This window comes from Nerophis lumbriciformis, linkage group LG29, assembly GCF_033978685.3.
Source record: "Nerophis lumbriciformis linkage group LG29, RoL_Nlum_v2.1, whole genome shotgun sequence".
Classification (NCBI taxonomy): Eukaryota; Metazoa; Chordata; class Actinopteri; order Syngnathiformes; family Syngnathidae; genus Nerophis; species Nerophis lumbriciformis.
In genome coordinates this window covers 34,911,784-34,930,403 of record NC_084576.2, presented here as the reverse complement: position 1 = coordinate 34,930,403, position 18,620 = coordinate 34,911,784, and the positions used below count along the sequence as shown (strand labels likewise).

The following is an 18,620-nucleotide window of genomic DNA, read 5'->3' as shown; positions in this document are numbered from 1 at the left end:
TGGTAAAAAAAAAGAGTGAGTATTCTTGGCATCCAGCCCAAAAGTAAGATTGTTGTGTTGATATGTTGCCATACGTAGCAACACCTTTATCACCTTTAACCCTTCACTTGTTGCTCCCTCCTCTCTGTGACTATTTGTGCTGATTCTTGGCATGTGTAAATGTCCCACTTCAAGTGTTTTTCAGGCCCTACCAGGAAGAAGTGGAGAGAAAACACCCCCCAGGCTGAAGAATAACCTGGAGAATTCCGACAAGGAAGTGAATGCAAATTTACTTCTTTTTTTTTTTTTTCCTGTAGTGCTTTGTAGCGACTTCCTGCTATGAGTAATCATGACAGCAGCTGAAACAGACGAGCTTACTCCACTTCTCTTCTGATACTTGGACATGTAAGTACTACGCTGGCTTTGTTGTTGTGTCATTTCTACCTGAAGTCTACTTAAGACAGCTGTCCTCACACCACGTCATCTTAATGTCTGCAATGTTGTGTACGCTGGATAAAAAGTGTGTATTCGTGTACTCACGTGCTTTGAGGGAAGCAGAAGAAGTCAGTAAATGCTCAAAGGTGTCGGGAACTAACAGGAAGTAGAACTATGTTTATGTTAAGAACATTTGTTGACTATCTAACCGGTTTAAAGGTCAGGACTCTTGTTTTTTTGTGCAGCAAACTCCTCCAACCCAAAAGTTGTGTGTTGTCTGCATTCTTAGATCACCTTTGACACTTTCTGACACACAGTGGTGGTCAAAAGTGTACGTACACTTGTAAAGAACATCATGTCATGGCTGTCTTGACTTTACAATCATTTCTATTTGTTTGTGATGTACAGGTAAAAGCCAGTAAATTAGAATATTTTGAAAAACTTGATTTATTTCAGTAATTGCATTCAAAAGGTGTAACTTGTACATTATATTTATTCATTGCACACAGACTGATGCATTCAAATGTTTATTTCATTTAATTTTGATGATTTGAAGTGGCAACAAATGAAAATCCCAAATTCCGTGTGTCACAAAATTAGAATATTACTTAAGGCTAATACAAAAAAGGGATTTTGAGAAATGTTGGCCAACTGAAAAGTATGAAAATGAAAAATATGAGCATGTACAATACTCAATACTTGGTTGGAGCTCCTTTTGCCTCAATTACTGCGTTAATGCGGCGTGGCATGGAGTCCATGAGTTTCTGGCACTGCTCAGGTGTTATGAGAGCCCAGGTTGCTCTGATAGTGGCCTTCAACTCTTCTGCGTTTTTGGGTCTGGCATTCTGCATCTTCCTTTTCACAATACCCCACAGATTTTCTATGGGGCTAAGGTCAGGGGAGTTGGCGGGCCAATTTAGAACAGAAATACCATGGTCCGTAAACCAGGCACGGGTAGATTTTGCGCTGTGTGCAGGCGCCAAGTCCTGTTGGAACTTGAAATCTCCATCTCCATAGAGCAGGTCAGCAGCAGGAAGCATGAAGTGCTCTAAAACGTGCTGGTAGACGGCTGCGTTGACCCTGGATCTCAGGAAACAGAGTGGACCGACACCAGCAGATGACATGGCACCCCAAACCATCACCCAACCATGCAAATTTTGCATTTCCTTTGGAAATCCAGGTCCCAGAGTCTGGAGGAAGACAGGAGAGGCACAGGATCCACGTTGCCTGAAGTCTAGTGTAAAGTTTCCACCATCAGTGATGGTTTGGGGTGCCATGTCATCTGCTGGTGTCGGTCCACTCTGTTTCCTGAGATCCAGGGTCAACGCAGCCGTCTACCAGCAAGTTTTAGAGCACTTCATGCTTCCTGCTGCTGACCTGCTCTATGGAGATGGAGATTTCAAGTTCCAACAGGACTTGGCGCCTGCACACAGCGCAAAATCTACCCGTGCCTGGTTTACGGACCATGGTATTTCTGTTCTAAATTGGCCCGCCAACTCCCCTGACCTTAGCCCCATAGAAAATCTGTGGGGTATTGTGAAAAGGAAGATGCAGAATGCCAGACCCAAAAACGCAGAAGAGTTGAAGGCCACTATCAGAGCAACCTGGGCTCTCATAACACCTGAGCAGTGCCAGAAACTCATCGACTCCATGCCACGCCGCATTAACGCAGTAATTGAGGCAAAAGGAGCTCCAACCAAGTATTGAGTATTGTACATGCTCATATTTTTCATTTTCATACTTTTCAGTTGGCCAACATTTCTAAAAATCCCTTTTTTGTATTAGCCTTAAGTAATATTCTAATTTTGTGACACACGGAATTTTGGATTTTCATTTGTTGCCACTTCAAATCATCAAAATGAAATGAAATAAACATTTGAATGCATCAGTCTGTGTGCAATGAATAAATATAATGTACAAGTTACACCTTTTGAATGCAATTACTGAAATAAATCAAGTTTTTCAAAATATTCTAATTTATTGGCTTTTACCTGTAGTGATTGGAGCACATACTTGTTGGTCACAAAAAACATTCATGAAGTTTGCTTCTTTGATGAATTTATTATGGCTCTACTGAAAATGTGAGGGTGAAAAGTATACATACAGCAATGTTAATATTTGCTTACATGTCCCTTGGCAAGTTGACCTGCAATAAGGCGCTTTTGGTAGCCATCCACAAGCTTCTGCTTGACCACTAAATTGCTGCAGTTCAGCTAAATGTGTTGCTTTTCTGACATGGACTTGTTTCTTCAGCATTGTCCACACCTTTAAGTCAGGACTTTGGGAAGGCCATTCTAAAACCTTCATTCTAGCCTGATTTAGCCATTCCTTTACCACTTTTGAGGTGTGTTTGGGGTCATTGTCCTGTTGGAACACCCAACTGCGCCCAAGACCCAACCTCCGGGCTGATGATTTTAATTTGGAGCTAATCCTCCTTTTTCATTGTCCCATTTAAAGCAGCAGTTCCATTGTGGGAATTTTTCCAGTTCAACAAACAACTTTGTTTTTTTGTCCTGATTAAGAGGAATTATTTGACGGTTGAAAAGTAGTCGCCAGAAAAAAGGGTGGAAATAGGGCTTTGCAAAAAAATGGGATTCTAGAAAATTCTGGAATTTTTTTGAACTTGTAAAAATGATAGTTTGAATGTCCAGGATGAGTGGAATGTGTTGAAGGTGGAATGGTTGGAATGGGTTGAAAAATGTGGAAATTGTGCAATTTGGAAAAATGTCCCATTCATTTTGAATGGGGAAAAAATGTCCCTGAAAACTGGGAATTCTTGGAAATCTGGGAATTTTTTTTTAAATTGTTGAAGGAGAGCACACAATTTTGAAAATGTTGAATATTTTGGAGTTGGAACGGTTTGAATCGGATGAAAAACTGTGCAACTTTGAAAAATGTCCCATTGATTTCAATGAGAATTTCATGAAAATGTGTGAATTTTGGGAAAAGCGGGAATTTTTTTTAGAAAATGTTAAAAGACTTGAATTTGGAGATAATCCTCCTTTTTCATTGTCCCATTTAAAGCAGCAGTTCCATTGGCAGCAAAACAGGCCCAGAGCATAATACTACCACCACCATGCTTGGCGGTAGGAATGGTGTTCCTGGGATTAAAGGCCTCACCTTTTCTCCTCCAAACATATTGCTGGGTATTGTGGCCAAACAGCTCCATTTTTGTTTCATCTGACATCACATGGACAAAGATAAGACCTTCTGGAGGAAAGTTCTGTGGTCAGATGAAACAAAAATGGAGCTGTTTGGCCACAATAGCCAGCAATATGTTTGGAGGAGAAAAGGTGAGGCCTTTAATCCCAGGAACACCATGCATACCATCAAGCATGGTGGTGGTAGTATTATGCTCTGGGCCTGTTTTGCTGCCAATGGAACTGCTGCTTTAAATGGGACAATGAAAAAGGAGGATTAGCTCCAAATTCAAGTCTTTTAACATTTTCAAAAAAAAAATTCCCGCTTTTCCCAAAATTCACACATTTTGAAATGGGACATCAATGGGACATTTTTCAAAGTTCCACAATTTTTCATCTGATTCGAACCGTTCCAACTCCAAAATATTCAACATTTTCAAAATGGTGTGCTCTCCTTCAACGATTAAAAAAAAAAATCCCGGACTTCCAAAAATTCCCAGTTTTCAGGGACATTTTTCCCCATTCAAAATGAATGGGACATTTTTCCAAGTTGCACAATTTCCACATTTTTCAACCCATTCCAACCATTCCACCTTCAACACATTCCACTCATCCTGGACATTCAAACTATCATTTTTACAAGTTCAAAAAAATTCCAGGATTTTCCAGAATTCCATTTTTTGCAAAGCCCTATTTCCACCCTTTTTTCTGGCGACTACTTTTCAACCGTCAAATAATTCCTCTTAATCAGGACAAAAAAACAAAGTTGTTTGTTGAACTGGAAAATTTCCCACAATGGAACTGCTGCTTTAAATGGGACAATGAAAAAGGAAGATTAGCTCCAAATTCAAGTCTTTTAACATTTTCTAAAAAAAATTCCCGCTTTTCCCAAAATTCACACATTTTCATGAAATTCCCATTGAAATCAATGGGACATTTTTCAAAGTTCCACAGTTTTTCATCCGATTCAAACCGTTCCAACTCCAAAATATTCAACATTTTCAAAATTGTGTGCTCTCCTTCAACAATTTAAAAAAAATTCCTGAAATTTCAAGAATTCCCAGTTTTCAGGGACATTTTTCCCCATTCAAAATGAATGGGACATTTTTCCAAGTTGCACAATTTCCACATTTTTCAACCCATTCCAACCATTCCACCTTCAACACATTCCACTCATCCTGGACATTCAAACTATCATTTTTACAAGTTCAAAAAAATTCCAGGATTTTCCAGAATTCCATTTTTTGCAAAGCCCTATTTCCACCCTTTTTTTTAATCAGGACAAAAAAAACAAAGTTGTTTGTTGAACTGGAAAAATTCCCACAATGGAACTGCTGCTTTAAATGGGACAATGAAAAAGGAGGATTAGCTCCAAATTGTTCAGGACAAGCTAAAATCATCAGCCCGGAGGTTGGGTCTTGGGCGCAGTTGGGTGTTCCAACAGGACAATGACGTCAAAAGTGGTAAAGGAATGGCTAAATCAGGCTAGAATGAAGGTTTTAGAATGGCCTGACTTAAAGGTGTGGACAATGCTGAAGAAACAAGTCCATGTCAACACATTTAGCTGAAGTGCAGCAATTTAGTGGTCAAGTGGTCAAGCAGAAGCTTGTGGATGGCTACCAAAAGCGCCTTATTGCAGGTCAACTTGCCAAGGGACATGTAAGCAAATATGAACATTGCTGTATGTATACTTTTCACCCTCACATTTTCAGTAGAGCCATAATAAATTCATAAAAGAAGCAAACTTCATTTTTGTGAGCAACAAGTATGTGCTCCAATCACTACATCACAAAAAAATAGAAATGATTGTAAAGTCAAGACAGCCATGACATGATGTTCTTTACAAGTGTACGTACACTTTTGACCACCACTGTTATTATGGTTATTTTCTAAAAGTAAAAGACTTCCTTGTGGTCTACATAACATGTAATGGTGCTTCTTTGCTCAAAATGTTGCATAGATGATGTTTTACACATCATCTTCAACTCACTTTCTGACAGTCTCTTCAGGATGCACCGTTTTGTGGGCGGGTCTTATTTACGTGCCTCCACTTGGACAGCATCTTCTCCTTTTTGTAGCGGTGTAGCGTGCAAGGACGGGAGTGGAAGACGTGTCAAAAGATGGAGCTAAGACGGAACTTTTTTAATTTTCCTGGGGGAACTCTCCTGAAGGAATCAAAGTACTATCTATCTATCTAACCATTAACTAACATTATTAGCTAACATTATTCACCCAAGTTTCTTGGGTGAATAATGTCAACTCACTACACCGGTATGTTTTAGTGCTTTCATGGTGAGTTTACCGACAGATATAAGTAAGAACTTTACACTACTTTATATTACAAATGGCAACAGCAGACGACGAGCAAACCTTATATTTTTGATGATGAACTACAAGTTTTAGACGCTGAGTGATGAACAGATCCAACCACAGTAAAGCACCAAGCATCATGTAGCAGTATTGCTAAGTGCAGAACAAGAAACACATACTACAGGCATAATAAAACAATCACTTCCTCGACAATGTCTGCTTTCACTGGAATGCCGACTGATAGGGATGTTTATATCTTTCAGCACAATACTCGATTTAAGGCCACAACTTTCTACTATACATGATTTATACAAACTTTTACTAACTTAGAGGCGGTACAGCAGCAACATCTCAGTATGCCAGTAGTTGCATAAGTTACCTCTGATCGATGCGCCGTGTTAGTAAAAGTAGTTCCTCGGCGTTGGCGCTTATAATGACAATATCGCTAATACTTGGTTACCTGATCACGACATGTGCACGCAGTGTTGTTGCTGGTTTTTGGCTTTACAGGCAGAATGGACGACTTTCATTATCTACGATGTTGGCCACTTCTTGCTAGCCTTTATTTGCGATTTAGAATACACAAAAAATAGGAAAGAAAACGTGTTCTTGTCTCACGGAGGGATTGTGAATGATAGGCAAAAAAAAAAAAAAGAGCAGCTGTCTTTTTAAACAGAAATATTTTCCCGATGTAAATCCAACTGATCCTTTGTTGCGGATGGCCAAAAATATGAAGACAAAACACGTTTAAAAGAGAATAATTATCAGCCAAGAGTAACCTATGTTGAAATGGTTTTATTATGATTTTTATAGCAAATAACATATTAGAAGAATGCTGTTGATTGGCTTGTGAAGAAGAGTTTGGCTTCTTCAGTTGCAGTGCTGCACATTTCTTTTGAAGACAAAAAGACAATTACACAAAATCCTTCCTTCCTTCAGGTGTGGCAAGCAATCATGTACAAAATATTCTACATTCCACATTTTACGTCCAACAACAACAACAACAGTGCAGTGTCTCTTAAAGAGACAGTTTGAAAACAATGACATTTTTCAGCCAAGTATATTCAAATAAACATACATCAAATCCTCAATACATACTTCTAATTATAAATAATAATTACAATCCAAACATAACATTTCAGTAATAAAACATGCTATGAGAGCCACATGGACACCACCTTAAAGTTCTTTCTTCAATTCAAGAGGGTTTCTCACCTTCTTTATCAAAGTGCTGGCAACTCTCTTTGGCCCTATGGTGACTTCTTTTGCAGTCGTACTCTATTTAAAAACATGCCAAAGAATGTATGATAATATCATATTTTTTGCATCATTAGATAATGTCATACTTGCCAACCCTCCCGAATTTTCCGGGAGACTCCCGAAATTCAGCGCCTCTCCCGAAAACCTCCCGGGACAAATATTCTCCCGAAAATCTCCCGATTTTCAGCCGGAGCTGGAGGCCACGCCCCCTCCAGTTCCATGCGGACCTGAGTGAGGACAGCCTTTTCTCAGACTGGAAGACAACAGGGTGACAAGAACTAAATCATCCAGACTAGAGACAAATTGTAATATTATGTTTATCTTACCTACAAATAAATATATTTATTAATTAAAAAAAAAAAAAACTAAATACATTTTTACTATATTTTGCTAAAAACATCAAAATTAATTGTATTTTTTTTGTGTATTTTTTCTGACTCCTTATTACATCCAGCCATAGAATTGAAATAATGAATTTTATATTATCATAATAATTCATTTAAAATGACCATATTTAATTATTAAAATAATTGCTTGTTTATCAACAACTTTAGCATTTTATTCATTACATTTTGAAGCTCTCAGAAGCCAAGTTATGTTATATTCCTTAAGATTTATTTATGCAAGTTTGAAGTATCAATTATCTAAACACAGTTTTGTTTGCATATTTTCAGGATGTAGATATATATATATATATATATATATATATATATATATATATATATATATATATATATCCTGATGATTGAGGGTACCCCCCCTCATGAAACAGGCCTGTAGAGATGAAATAGTCTTGTGATTTTTTTTTCCCCACACATACATATATATATATATATCTATATGTGTGTGTGTATATATATATGTATATATATATATGTGTATATGTATATGTGTATATATATATATATATGTGTGTGTATATATATATGTATATATATACAGGTAAAAGCCAGTAAATTAGAATATTTTGAAAAACTTGATTTATTTCAGTAATTGCATTCAAAAGGTGTAACTTGTACATTATATTTATTCATTGCACACAGACTGATGCATTCAAATGTTTATTTCATTTAATTTTGATGATTTGAAGTGGCAACAAATGAAAATCCAAAATTCCGTGTGTCACAAAATTAGAATATTACTTAAGGCTAATACAAAAAAGGGATTTTTAGAAATGTTGGCCAACTGAAAAGTATGAAAATGAAAAATATGAGCATGTACAATACTCAATACTTGGTTGGAGCTCCTTTTGCCTCAATTACTGCGTTAATGCGGCGTGGCATGGAGTCGATGAGTTTCTGGCACTGCTCAGGTGTTATGAGAGCCCAGGTTGCTCTGATAGTGGCCTTCAACTCTTCTGCGTTTTTGGGTCTGGCATTCTGCATCTTCCTTTTCACAATACCCCACAGATTTTCTATGGGGCTAAGGTCAGGGGAGTTGGCGGGCCAATTTAGAACAGAAATACCATGGTCCGTAAACCAGGCACGGGTAGATTTTGCGCTGTGTGCAGGCGCCAAGTCCTGTTGGAACTTGAAATCTCCATCTCCATAGAGCAGGTCAGCAGCAGGAAGCATGAAGTGCTCTAAAACTTGCTGGTAGACGGCTGCGTTGACCCTGGATCTCAGGAAACAGAGTGGACGGACACCAGCTGGACTGCTGCTGAGCGGTCCAAAGTCATGTTTTCTGACGAAAGCAAATTTTGCATTTCCTTTGGAAATCGAGGTCCCAGAGTCTGGAGGAAGACAGGAGAGGCACAGGATCCACGTTGCTTGAAGTCTAGTGTAAAGTTTCCACCATCAGTGATGGTTTGGGGTGCCATGTCATCTGCTGGTGTCGGTCCACTCTGTTTCCTGAGATCCAGGGTCAACGCAGCCGTCTACCAGCAAGTTTTAGAGCACTTCATGCTTCCTGCTGCTGACCTGCTCTATGGAGATGGAGATTTCAAGTTCCAACAGGACTTGGCGCCTGCACACAGCGCAAAATCTACCCGTGCCTGGTTTACGGACCATGGTATTTCTGTTCTAAATTGGCCCGCCAACTCCCCTGACCTTAGCCCCATAGAAAATCTGTGAAAAGGAAGATGCAGAATGCCAGACCCAAAAACGCAGAAGAGTTGAAGGCCACTATCAGAGCAACCTGGGCTCTCATAACACCTGAGCAGTGCCAGAAACTCATCGACTCCATGCCACGCCGCATTAACGCAGTAATTGAGGCAAAAGGAGCTCCAACCAAGTATTGAGTATTGTACATGCTCATATTTTTCATTTTCATACTTTTCAGTTGGCCAACATTTCTAAAAATCCCTTTTTTGTATTAGCCTTAAGTAATATTCTAATTTTGTGACACACGGAATTTTGGATTTTCATTTGTTGCCACTTAAATCATCAAAATTAAATGAAATAAACATTTGAATGCATCAGTCTGTGTGCAATGAATAAATATAATGTACAAGTTACACCTTTTGAATGCAATTACTGAAATAAATCAAGTTTTTCAAAATATTCTAATTTACTGGCTTTTACCTGTATATATTTTTATTTTTTTTATTTATTTTTTTCCTCTTAAAATGATCACTTTATTTTCATAAAGTTATGACTATTATAATAAAATGTACACTTTTTCCTTTTAAAGATGACAAAAATATGATCTTAACATTGTTACTTTATTCTCCTAATATTTCAACTTTGTTCTGGTAAATTTACTGCTCTTTTTTCAAGTTGAAACAACAATAAATACACTTCAAAACTATCAGGGTTTGTCGTTACTTGATAATGGCATTGAAAACCATTTGAAATTGTAATTGTGCACCTTTTAAAGCAGACCTGGGCAAAGTAGGGGCCACATGCGGCCCGTTAAGGTTTTCAATCTGGTCCGCCGGACGTTCTACATCATTTTTTTAGACCTGTAACATGAAAAGTGTATTTGCCATTATGATGAGTGTAAGTCTTGAACTTTAGAAAGTATTTCAATGGTTGAAATCTGCACTTTTGGGTGTTCTAGGAGTTATTAAGGTAATCTAGGTCACAGCAGCTCAGACCAGGAACAAAGCAGAGTGGGCGGGGCTTGTTTCCATAGCAGCCAGCCCCAAACACATGTGTCAGGAACATATGCACAAGCACATTTTTAGGTGATAATATATCATATTGTAGGTGTTGCATTCATATTTTGATGTTTTTTACATTTTTGTTGTGTTTTGCTTGATTGTAAAAGATGTCTATGGAGGAGCTGGTCTAAGAAGTAAAATATGTTGTTAATATTCAATGTTTTATTCATCATAATTTAAGCGATTTTCATATGTTGTTAATATTCAATGTTTTATGGTTCATAGTTAATATTGTAAATCCCACTTTCTTTATTTAATGTACATTCTGGGTGTCCCATTCAGTAAAAAACTGTAAAATTCCATTCCGTTTTTTTGAGGTGGTCTGTCATGACTTTTAGAAGTCTATGGGACATTGTGACTTTTGGTATGAGTGTTCCTGGAAAAAAGGGACAAAAACACCCTAAATGTGTACATATCATTTAGGTCTTATCTTTGTCCATGTGATGTCAGATGAAACAAAAAGTGAGCTGTTTGGCCACAATAGCCAGCAATATGTTTGGAGGAGAAAAGGTGAGGCCTTTAATCCCAGGAACACCATGCATACCGTCAAGCATGGTGGTGGTAGTATTATGCTCTGGGCCTGATTTGCTGCCAATGGAACTGCTGCTTTAACCCTGTAATAGAAAAACCTGAAAAAAATAAAATGGACCTTTCAGATGTTGTTGTAAGAAGCATTTGATGTCATCAGTTTGTATCAACATCCTCTCTTTACTTCCAACTGCTCCAACACAGCCGCTGCCATGGAGATGAAACATATTTAAGGAGGCGAGCGGAGAGCCACAAACCCACCTGGAGCCCCAACAAGTCTGTGGTCTGCGCCATGGACCAGCACGCCAAAGTGGAGCGCTTCCTGAAGCTGGGCTACTCCCTGCAGGACATAGTGAGGGTGCTGGAGAGCCTCCACCATGACGCCCAGACCAATGACATCCTGGAAGAACTCATCAAGACCTGCCACATTCGCCATGACAAGGGAGGCGCTAAACTGGTCCCCAGAGGCTGCGGCCCCCGGCCCCCTAGACCTGTACCGGACAAGGAGCCTGCTTCCTGTTTCAGACCGGTGGTTATAGATGGAAGCAACGTGGCCATGAGGTCAGTCAAGTCATGTCACTTATATTCACTTCACTTCTATGTGTCCATACTGGATCTACTTCACTTCTATATGTCCATAGTGGATCTACTTCACTTCTATATGTCCATACTGGATCTACTTCACTTCTATATGTCCATAGTGGATCTACTTCACTTCTATATGTCCATACTGGATCTACTTCACTTCTATATGTCCATAGTGGATCTACTTCACTTCTATATGTCCATACTGGATCTACTTCACTTCTATATGTCCATACTGGATCTACTTCACTTCTATATGTCCATAGTGGATCTACTTCACTTATATATGTCCATAGTGGATCTACTTCACTTCTATATGTCCATAGTGGATCTACTTCACTTCTATATGTCCATAGTGGATCTACTTCACTTCTATATGTCCATAGTGGATCTACTTCACTTCTATATGTCCAGAGTGGATCTACTTCACTTCTATATGTCCATAGTGGATCTACTTCACTTCTATATGTCCATAGTGGATCTACTACACTTCTATATGTCCATACTGGATCTACTTCACTTCTATATGTCCATAGTGGATCTACTTCACTTCTATATGTCCATAGTGGATCTACTTCACTTCTATATGTCCATAGTGGATCTACTTCACTTCTATATGTCCATACTGGATCTACTTCACTTCTATATGTCCATAGTGGATCTACTTCACTTCTATATGTCCATAGTGGATCTACTTCACTTATATATGTCCATAGTGGATCTACTTCACTTCTATATGTCCATAGTGGATCTACTTCACTTCTATATGTCCATAGTGGATCTACTTCACTTCTATATGTCCATACTGGATCTACTTCACTTCTATATGTCCATAGTGGATCTGCTTCACTTCTATATGTCCATAGTGGATCTACTTCACTTCTATATGTCCATAGTGGATCTACTTCACTTCTATATGTCCATAGTGGATCTACTTCACTTCTATATGTCCATACTGGATCTACTTCACTTCTATATGTCCATAGTGGATCTACTTCACTTCTATATGTCCATACTGGATCTACTTCACTTCTATATGTCCATAGTGGATCTACTTCACTTCTATATGTCCATACTGGATCTACTTCACTTCTATATGTCCATAGTGGATCTACTTCACTTCTATATGTCCATAGTGGATCTACTTCACTTCTATATGTCCATAGTGGATCTATTTCCTAGTGTGAGAGTCCAGTCCATAGTGGATCTACTTCCTAATGTGAGAGTCCAGTCCATAGTGGATCTACTTCCTAGTGTGAGAGTCCAGTTCATAGTGGATCTACTTCCTAGTGTGAGAGTCCAGTCCATAGCGGATCTACTTCCTAGTGTGACAGTCCAGTCTATAGTGGATCTACTTCCTAGTGTGAGAGTCCAGTCCATAGTGGATCTTCTTCCTAGTGTGAGAGTCCAGTCCATAGTTGATCTAACATAATAGTGAGAGTCCAGTCCATAGTGGATCTAACATAATAGTGAGAGTCCAGTCCATAGTGGATCTAACTTAATAGTGAGAGTCCAGTCCATAGTGGATCTAACTTAATAGTGTGAGAGTCCAGTCCATAGTGGATCTAACATAATAGTGTGAGAGTCCAGTCCATAGTGGATCTAGTTAATAGTGTGAGAGTCCAGTCCATAGTGGATCTAACATAATAGTGAGAGTCCAGTCCATAGTGGATCTAACATAATAGTGAGAGTCCAGTCCATAGTGGATCTAGTTAATAGTGTGAGAGTCCAGTCCATAGTGGATCTAACATAATAGTGTGAGAGTCCAGTCCATAGTGGATCTAACACAATAGTGTGAGAGTCCAGTCCATAGTGGATCTAACATAATAGTGTGAGAGTCCAGTCCATAGTGGATCTAGTTAATAGTGTGAGAGTCCAGTCCATAGTGGATCTAACATAATAGTGAGAGTCCAGTCCATAGTGGATCTAGTTAATAGTGTGAGAGTCCAGTCCATAGTGGATCTAACATAATAGTGTGAGAGTCCAGTCCATAGTGGATCTAACATAATAGTGTGAGAGTCCAGTCCATAGTGGATCTAACATAATAGTGTGAGAGTCCAGTCCATAGTGGATCTAACATAATAGTGTGAGAGTCCAGTCCATAGTGGATCTAACATAATAGTGTGAGAGTCCAGTCCATAGTGGATCTAGTTAATAGTGTGAGAGTCCAGTCCATAGTGGATCTAACATAATAGTGTGAGAGTCCAGTCCATAGTTTCCTATTGTAGTGAATCACATCTGAGACATCCTACATGAATCACGTCTTTAATGGACGTGTGAAAGGAAACAACTTGTTAGCAAACTTGCTACACTCTGGACCTAGACGTGAGTTTGTGACATAGATGGCGGACAATAACTAGTAATAGTCTGCTTTGCCAGTCCAAAAGCATTCGTCGTTTTCCGTAGTCTTCCCTCGTCGGCCAGCTAATACAAAGCACACGCTACCTTTTTTATCACATCCACGGGAGCCCGCATTCTCGTTGTCTCTCCTTTGACAAATGGAGAACGTTTTTCACCAAGTAGAATCACAGCTGACCTGGACATTGGAAAGTTCTCTTGCTGTTCCTCGGGCACAACACACTCCTTGACAAACACATCCCACCAGACTGACGTTCTTCCAGGCCTTACCCAAAACCCAACATTGCTATGTTGTCGTCTGGGAGGTGGTGTATCACAAATAGTTTCCTTCTTTTAAGGCAGGGAGTCAAACTCAAATGTTATTTATTGAAAATGATTAGGAGCATGAATGAGCTGAATTGGTTGGTGTTGGAATTGTTTAAAACGGGCAAGAAATGTTGAAGTAATAAATAGCAGTGTTTCCCACACATTCATTTATTTGTGGCGGCCCGCCACGAAAGAATTACGTCCGCCACAAATGGATTTTTCGGCTTTTGACTCGCTCGACCGCTCATAAAAGCAATGGGACTGTCTGTGAATGTTGCTTGTAGTTACACCTCCGGTGCAGTAGGTGGCGGTATGCATTGTAACTCCGCCAATAGCACTTAATTCACCTGGTGGGCCAGAAGAAGAAGAAGAAGAAGAGGGACGGACGGACGGGACCAAAATACTCGCCGACTACTTTTCATAATGATGGCGCTTCCTACGTTTCTACCTCAAACGTCCAAAAGCTGCTGAAAGCCTTGATCCAGGATGCCATGGGGAAAAAAACTTAAATGGTGCCTTTTGTCGATAGTTAGCAGCTTGGTGGCTCATAGCCGGCTAGCTAACGCTTGCTAGCGTGGTAGCATTGCTTCATTTTTACAGGTGTTATAGGTAGATAGGTTATAGCTGCATCGCTCGCGGCTCGTCATATATATATAACGTTAATCCGCGATTTCACCGAGCGTTTCACTGACGGTTTCGCCTGACGCTGCTTCATTAACACCGCCGCTGTTTGACTCGGTCACCTGTTTTCATACCGACGAGCTAACGTGTCCAGGTTATAACCCTGTTGTCAATAAACACACATGGACTGAAGCTAAATTGTCCACTGTCCACTGCAGCATGTGAATGCAATGAAAAGAATCAAATCTGAGCCAAGCAGCTGTTAAAATGTTGTCCAGGTTAATGTTTTGGCCATTAAAAGCCCTTCATTTCAAGATTTCAACTGTGATCGGGCTTTAAACAGGTGGCTGACCTGTTCAGATGAGTGTAACTGCTACTGGTCAAATAATGTGAAATAGCATTTAATTTTACATGTATGCAATGCCATTTAAATGTAATTATAGATAATAATAATAATAAATACTGTGTAGTGTTGTAAATAGTCAACGGGAAGGATTATTTTAAGATATAAGCCATGAGCACTACACAGCCAGAAAAAAACCTAGGCAGGACAAGTACAAATATTGGGGCAAGTAGATTTGAGAAGTCGGGCAAGTAGAAAAAAACCTTAACGTTGAACCCTGCATGTGTTGAGCTGCTGGTTAGACGGCACTGTACATAGAGCGCTTCTGCTCGTTAGTAATAAATTCTAATGTTGGATGTTCACTCCTTCACACAGATGAGTATAGAAAAATATTTTCAACGGCCGAAAAGGGCTGGACTTGGAGAGGAGGTAGGCCTACAGTCCGGACCGCAGGTGCGACCTGTTCAGCAGGAGGAGGAGGAGGAGGTTGACTGACTGTGGCAGGACACCTCTGCCTCTGTTTCACTTCATGTTGCTGGTAAATAATATGGTTGTAGTAGTAGGCTAAAGTTAAATGATTTAGTATTCACTAATTAAAGGGGCAGAGCTTTAAGAGACATTTTAGCTTTTATATTTTATAAGATATATTTTTTGTAAGAACCACAATTAATAAATATATTTCAGTGAATCACTAATTGTTCAAATCTGTATATAAATATGTACATAAAATGTTGTAATTATATTCCAACTCCGCGTTCTTCTTGGTCATCGCCGCTGCCGCCCCCCGACCACACCACCGCAAATAGATGCCTGTCCTGTGGGAAGCACTGAATAGTATTAGGGAATTTCGGGAAAATCTGGAATTTTTTTGAACTTGGAAAAGAAGAAGTTTGAATGTCCAGAATGGTAGAATATGGGTTGTACTTGTATAGCGCTTTTCTACCTTCAAGGTACTCAAAGCGCTTTGACACTACTTCCACATTTACCCATTCACACACACATTCACACACTGATGGAGGGAGCTGCCATGCAAGGCACTAACCAGCACCCATCAGGAATATGTTGAAGGTGGAATGGGTTGAAGAATGTGGGAATTGTGGAAGTTTGAAAAATGGCCAATTAATTTTGAATGGGGAAATGCAAAAAAAAAAAGAAGGAATTATGGGAAATCTTGGAATTGTTTTGGAATACATGATAATATAATATTTTGATCATATTGAATTTGAAAAGATATGCAATTGCATGCGGTACATGATGTTTAATGTCAAAAGGGAAAAACAAATATATTTAGTTAGAAAAGATGAAGCATTTTATCAAGGCATATTACTTCCAGACTTTGGCGGGCCACATCAAATAATGTGGCGGGCCAAATTTGGCCCCCGGGCCTTGAGTTTGACATTTGTGAACTAAAATCAATGTTGCTATGAATTATTGACATATTAAGGCTCCAATTAGTTCACATGAAATATTTTACTTAAAAAAAAAATGTTGGGGGAAATAATTTGTATTTTTGTCATAAAAGCAGATTTGTTAGTTTTTTCTTTCAGAAAGACCTGAAGATGATTTAAGTGTTGAATACAAAGATAAAAACTGATAATAGAATAGAATAGAAAGTACTTTATTGATGCCTGGGGGAAATTCAGCACCACAATAGTGGTGCTGAATACTATACTACTAATACTATATACTGAATACTATACTACTAATACTACTAATACTATATACTGAATACTATACTACTAATACTACTAATACTATACTACTAATACAATAATACTCACAATAGACAAGAATAATAATATATAAATAATATAAATATATTCTACATATACCGTATTTTCCGCACCATAAGGCGCCCTGGGTTAAAAGCCGCGCCTTCAATGAACGGCATATTTCAAAACTTTGTCCACCTATAAGCCGCCCCGTGTTGTAAGCCGCATCTAACTGCGCTAAAGGAATGTCAAAAAAACAGTCAGATAGGTCAGTCAAACTTTAATAATATATTAAAAACCAGCGTGATGTGGGCGCGCATGGAGTCGTATATCAACATGGACAGAGCTGCGTGAAAAAAGCCACCCGGCCTCTTCGCGTAAACTTAAACTTACCTTAACCACTCGCTCATCTTTTCTTCATCCATCCCTTCGAGTTAGCTTTTATGATGACGCCGGCTGGAAAGGTCTCTTTTGGCAAGGTCTTCCTTTTGAATATCACCATGGGTGGAAGTTTCTGGCCATTAGCATAGCAAGCTAGAACCACAGTGAAGGATGACTTCTCATTCCCTGTGGTGCGAATATTCACCGTACGTGCTCCCGTTGTATCCACAGTGCGGTTCACAGGAATATCAGTTGCTGTGAAATAGTAATCCGTGTGCGGATGGAGAGATTGCGTCTTTTCATGAACCGGATCCCTGACGCTTAGTAGGAGCCATTTTGTGGTCTTTACAGATGTAAACACACAAAGGAAATGAAACGTACGGTGATATCCGCGCGCTTTTTCTTCTTCTACGCGGGCGGGTGGTTGCTTACAGTAGAAGAAGAAGCGCTTCCTGTTCTATGGGGGCGGGTGCTTACCTTGGCGGTTGCTTGCGTAGAAGAAGAAGCGCTTCCTGTTCTACCGGGAAAAAAGATGGCGGCTGTTTACCGAAGTTGCGAGATCGAAACTTTATGAAAATGAATCGTAATATTAATCCATATATAAAGCGCACCGGGTTAAAAGCCGCACTGTCAGCTTTTGAGTAAATTTGTGGTTTTTAGGTGCGGCTAATAGTGCGGAAAATACGGTACTCTACCTCTAAGTGCAGTCAAAATATGACAAAAATATATGACTTAGTTAAAAAAATCTTTTCCAGGTCCCACAGAATCAAACTTGAGAGGAGCCCGAAAGGTTAAACAAATCTATAAATTGTATTGGTTTTGAAAATGGAAAGTAACAAAATGACTTTTTTAGCGCATGTGGACTAAAGTGGAAAAAGTTGATCGTATTTTGACCGACTTCAGACGGCTTTTAGCACCTTGAATGTACAAAATGTATCACAATCTAAGACAAGACAATCTAAGGAAGCTTTTAGAAAGACTCGGCAACTTTATTGTGCAGCTTCAACACATCCAAAGTCAATTTCCCGTAAATGTCCTCTTTAACATTTGGTCAACTATAAGAACCGGTTTGTGGAGAATCCCTTTCCAACAATAGTCTTTTACTGGACTCACTCCATCTGCATTTACACCACTTCCTCTTCAGAGCAGCAGCAGGAAGTGACAATCAAATATTCCTTCTCCGTGGTTCGTTTGAAGCCACCGCACCATCCCTGCAGGGCAAAGTCAGACTTTGAAGTCCCCCTCACCATGATGCTGGCTCACATCCCCCTCACCTTGATGCTGGCTCACTGCACTCAGGACCAGTTGTGTACACGTGACTCACAGGGAAGTGGTTGTCAAATAATAGTAGTAACCACAATAGCTGCCATAAAGACTGGAAGAACATTAATGTCAAGGTGTTGTCACAGGCACACCTTGATTCTCACCTGATAGGGGAAGAGCCAATAGGAACGGCCAGGCACCGCTTGTGTAAACCTTGTCACGTTGTGTAAATGGTAAATAAAAAGAGAATACAGCAAATCCTTTTCAACTTATATTCAATTGAATAGACTGCAAAG

The 18,620-nt window shown here is 39.4% G+C and overlaps 1 protein-coding gene across 1 annotated transcript in view; it reads left to right on the top strand.

Moving 5' to 3' along the window:
• The first annotated feature begins 308 nt into the window (after positions 1–308).
• LOC133571903 (probable ribonuclease ZC3H12D) overlaps positions 309–18,620 on the top strand; it is a 43,711-nt gene continuing 25,399 nt past the window's right edge. Inside the window, exons 1-2 of the mRNA XM_061924424.1 lie at positions 309–384; positions 10,960–11,316. Coding sequence (XP_061780408.1) covers positions 11,048–11,316 — 269 coding nt within the window. The 5' untranslated portion in view covers positions 309–384; positions 10,960–11,047. The remainder of the gene's footprint in view (positions 385–10,959; positions 11,317–18,620) is intronic.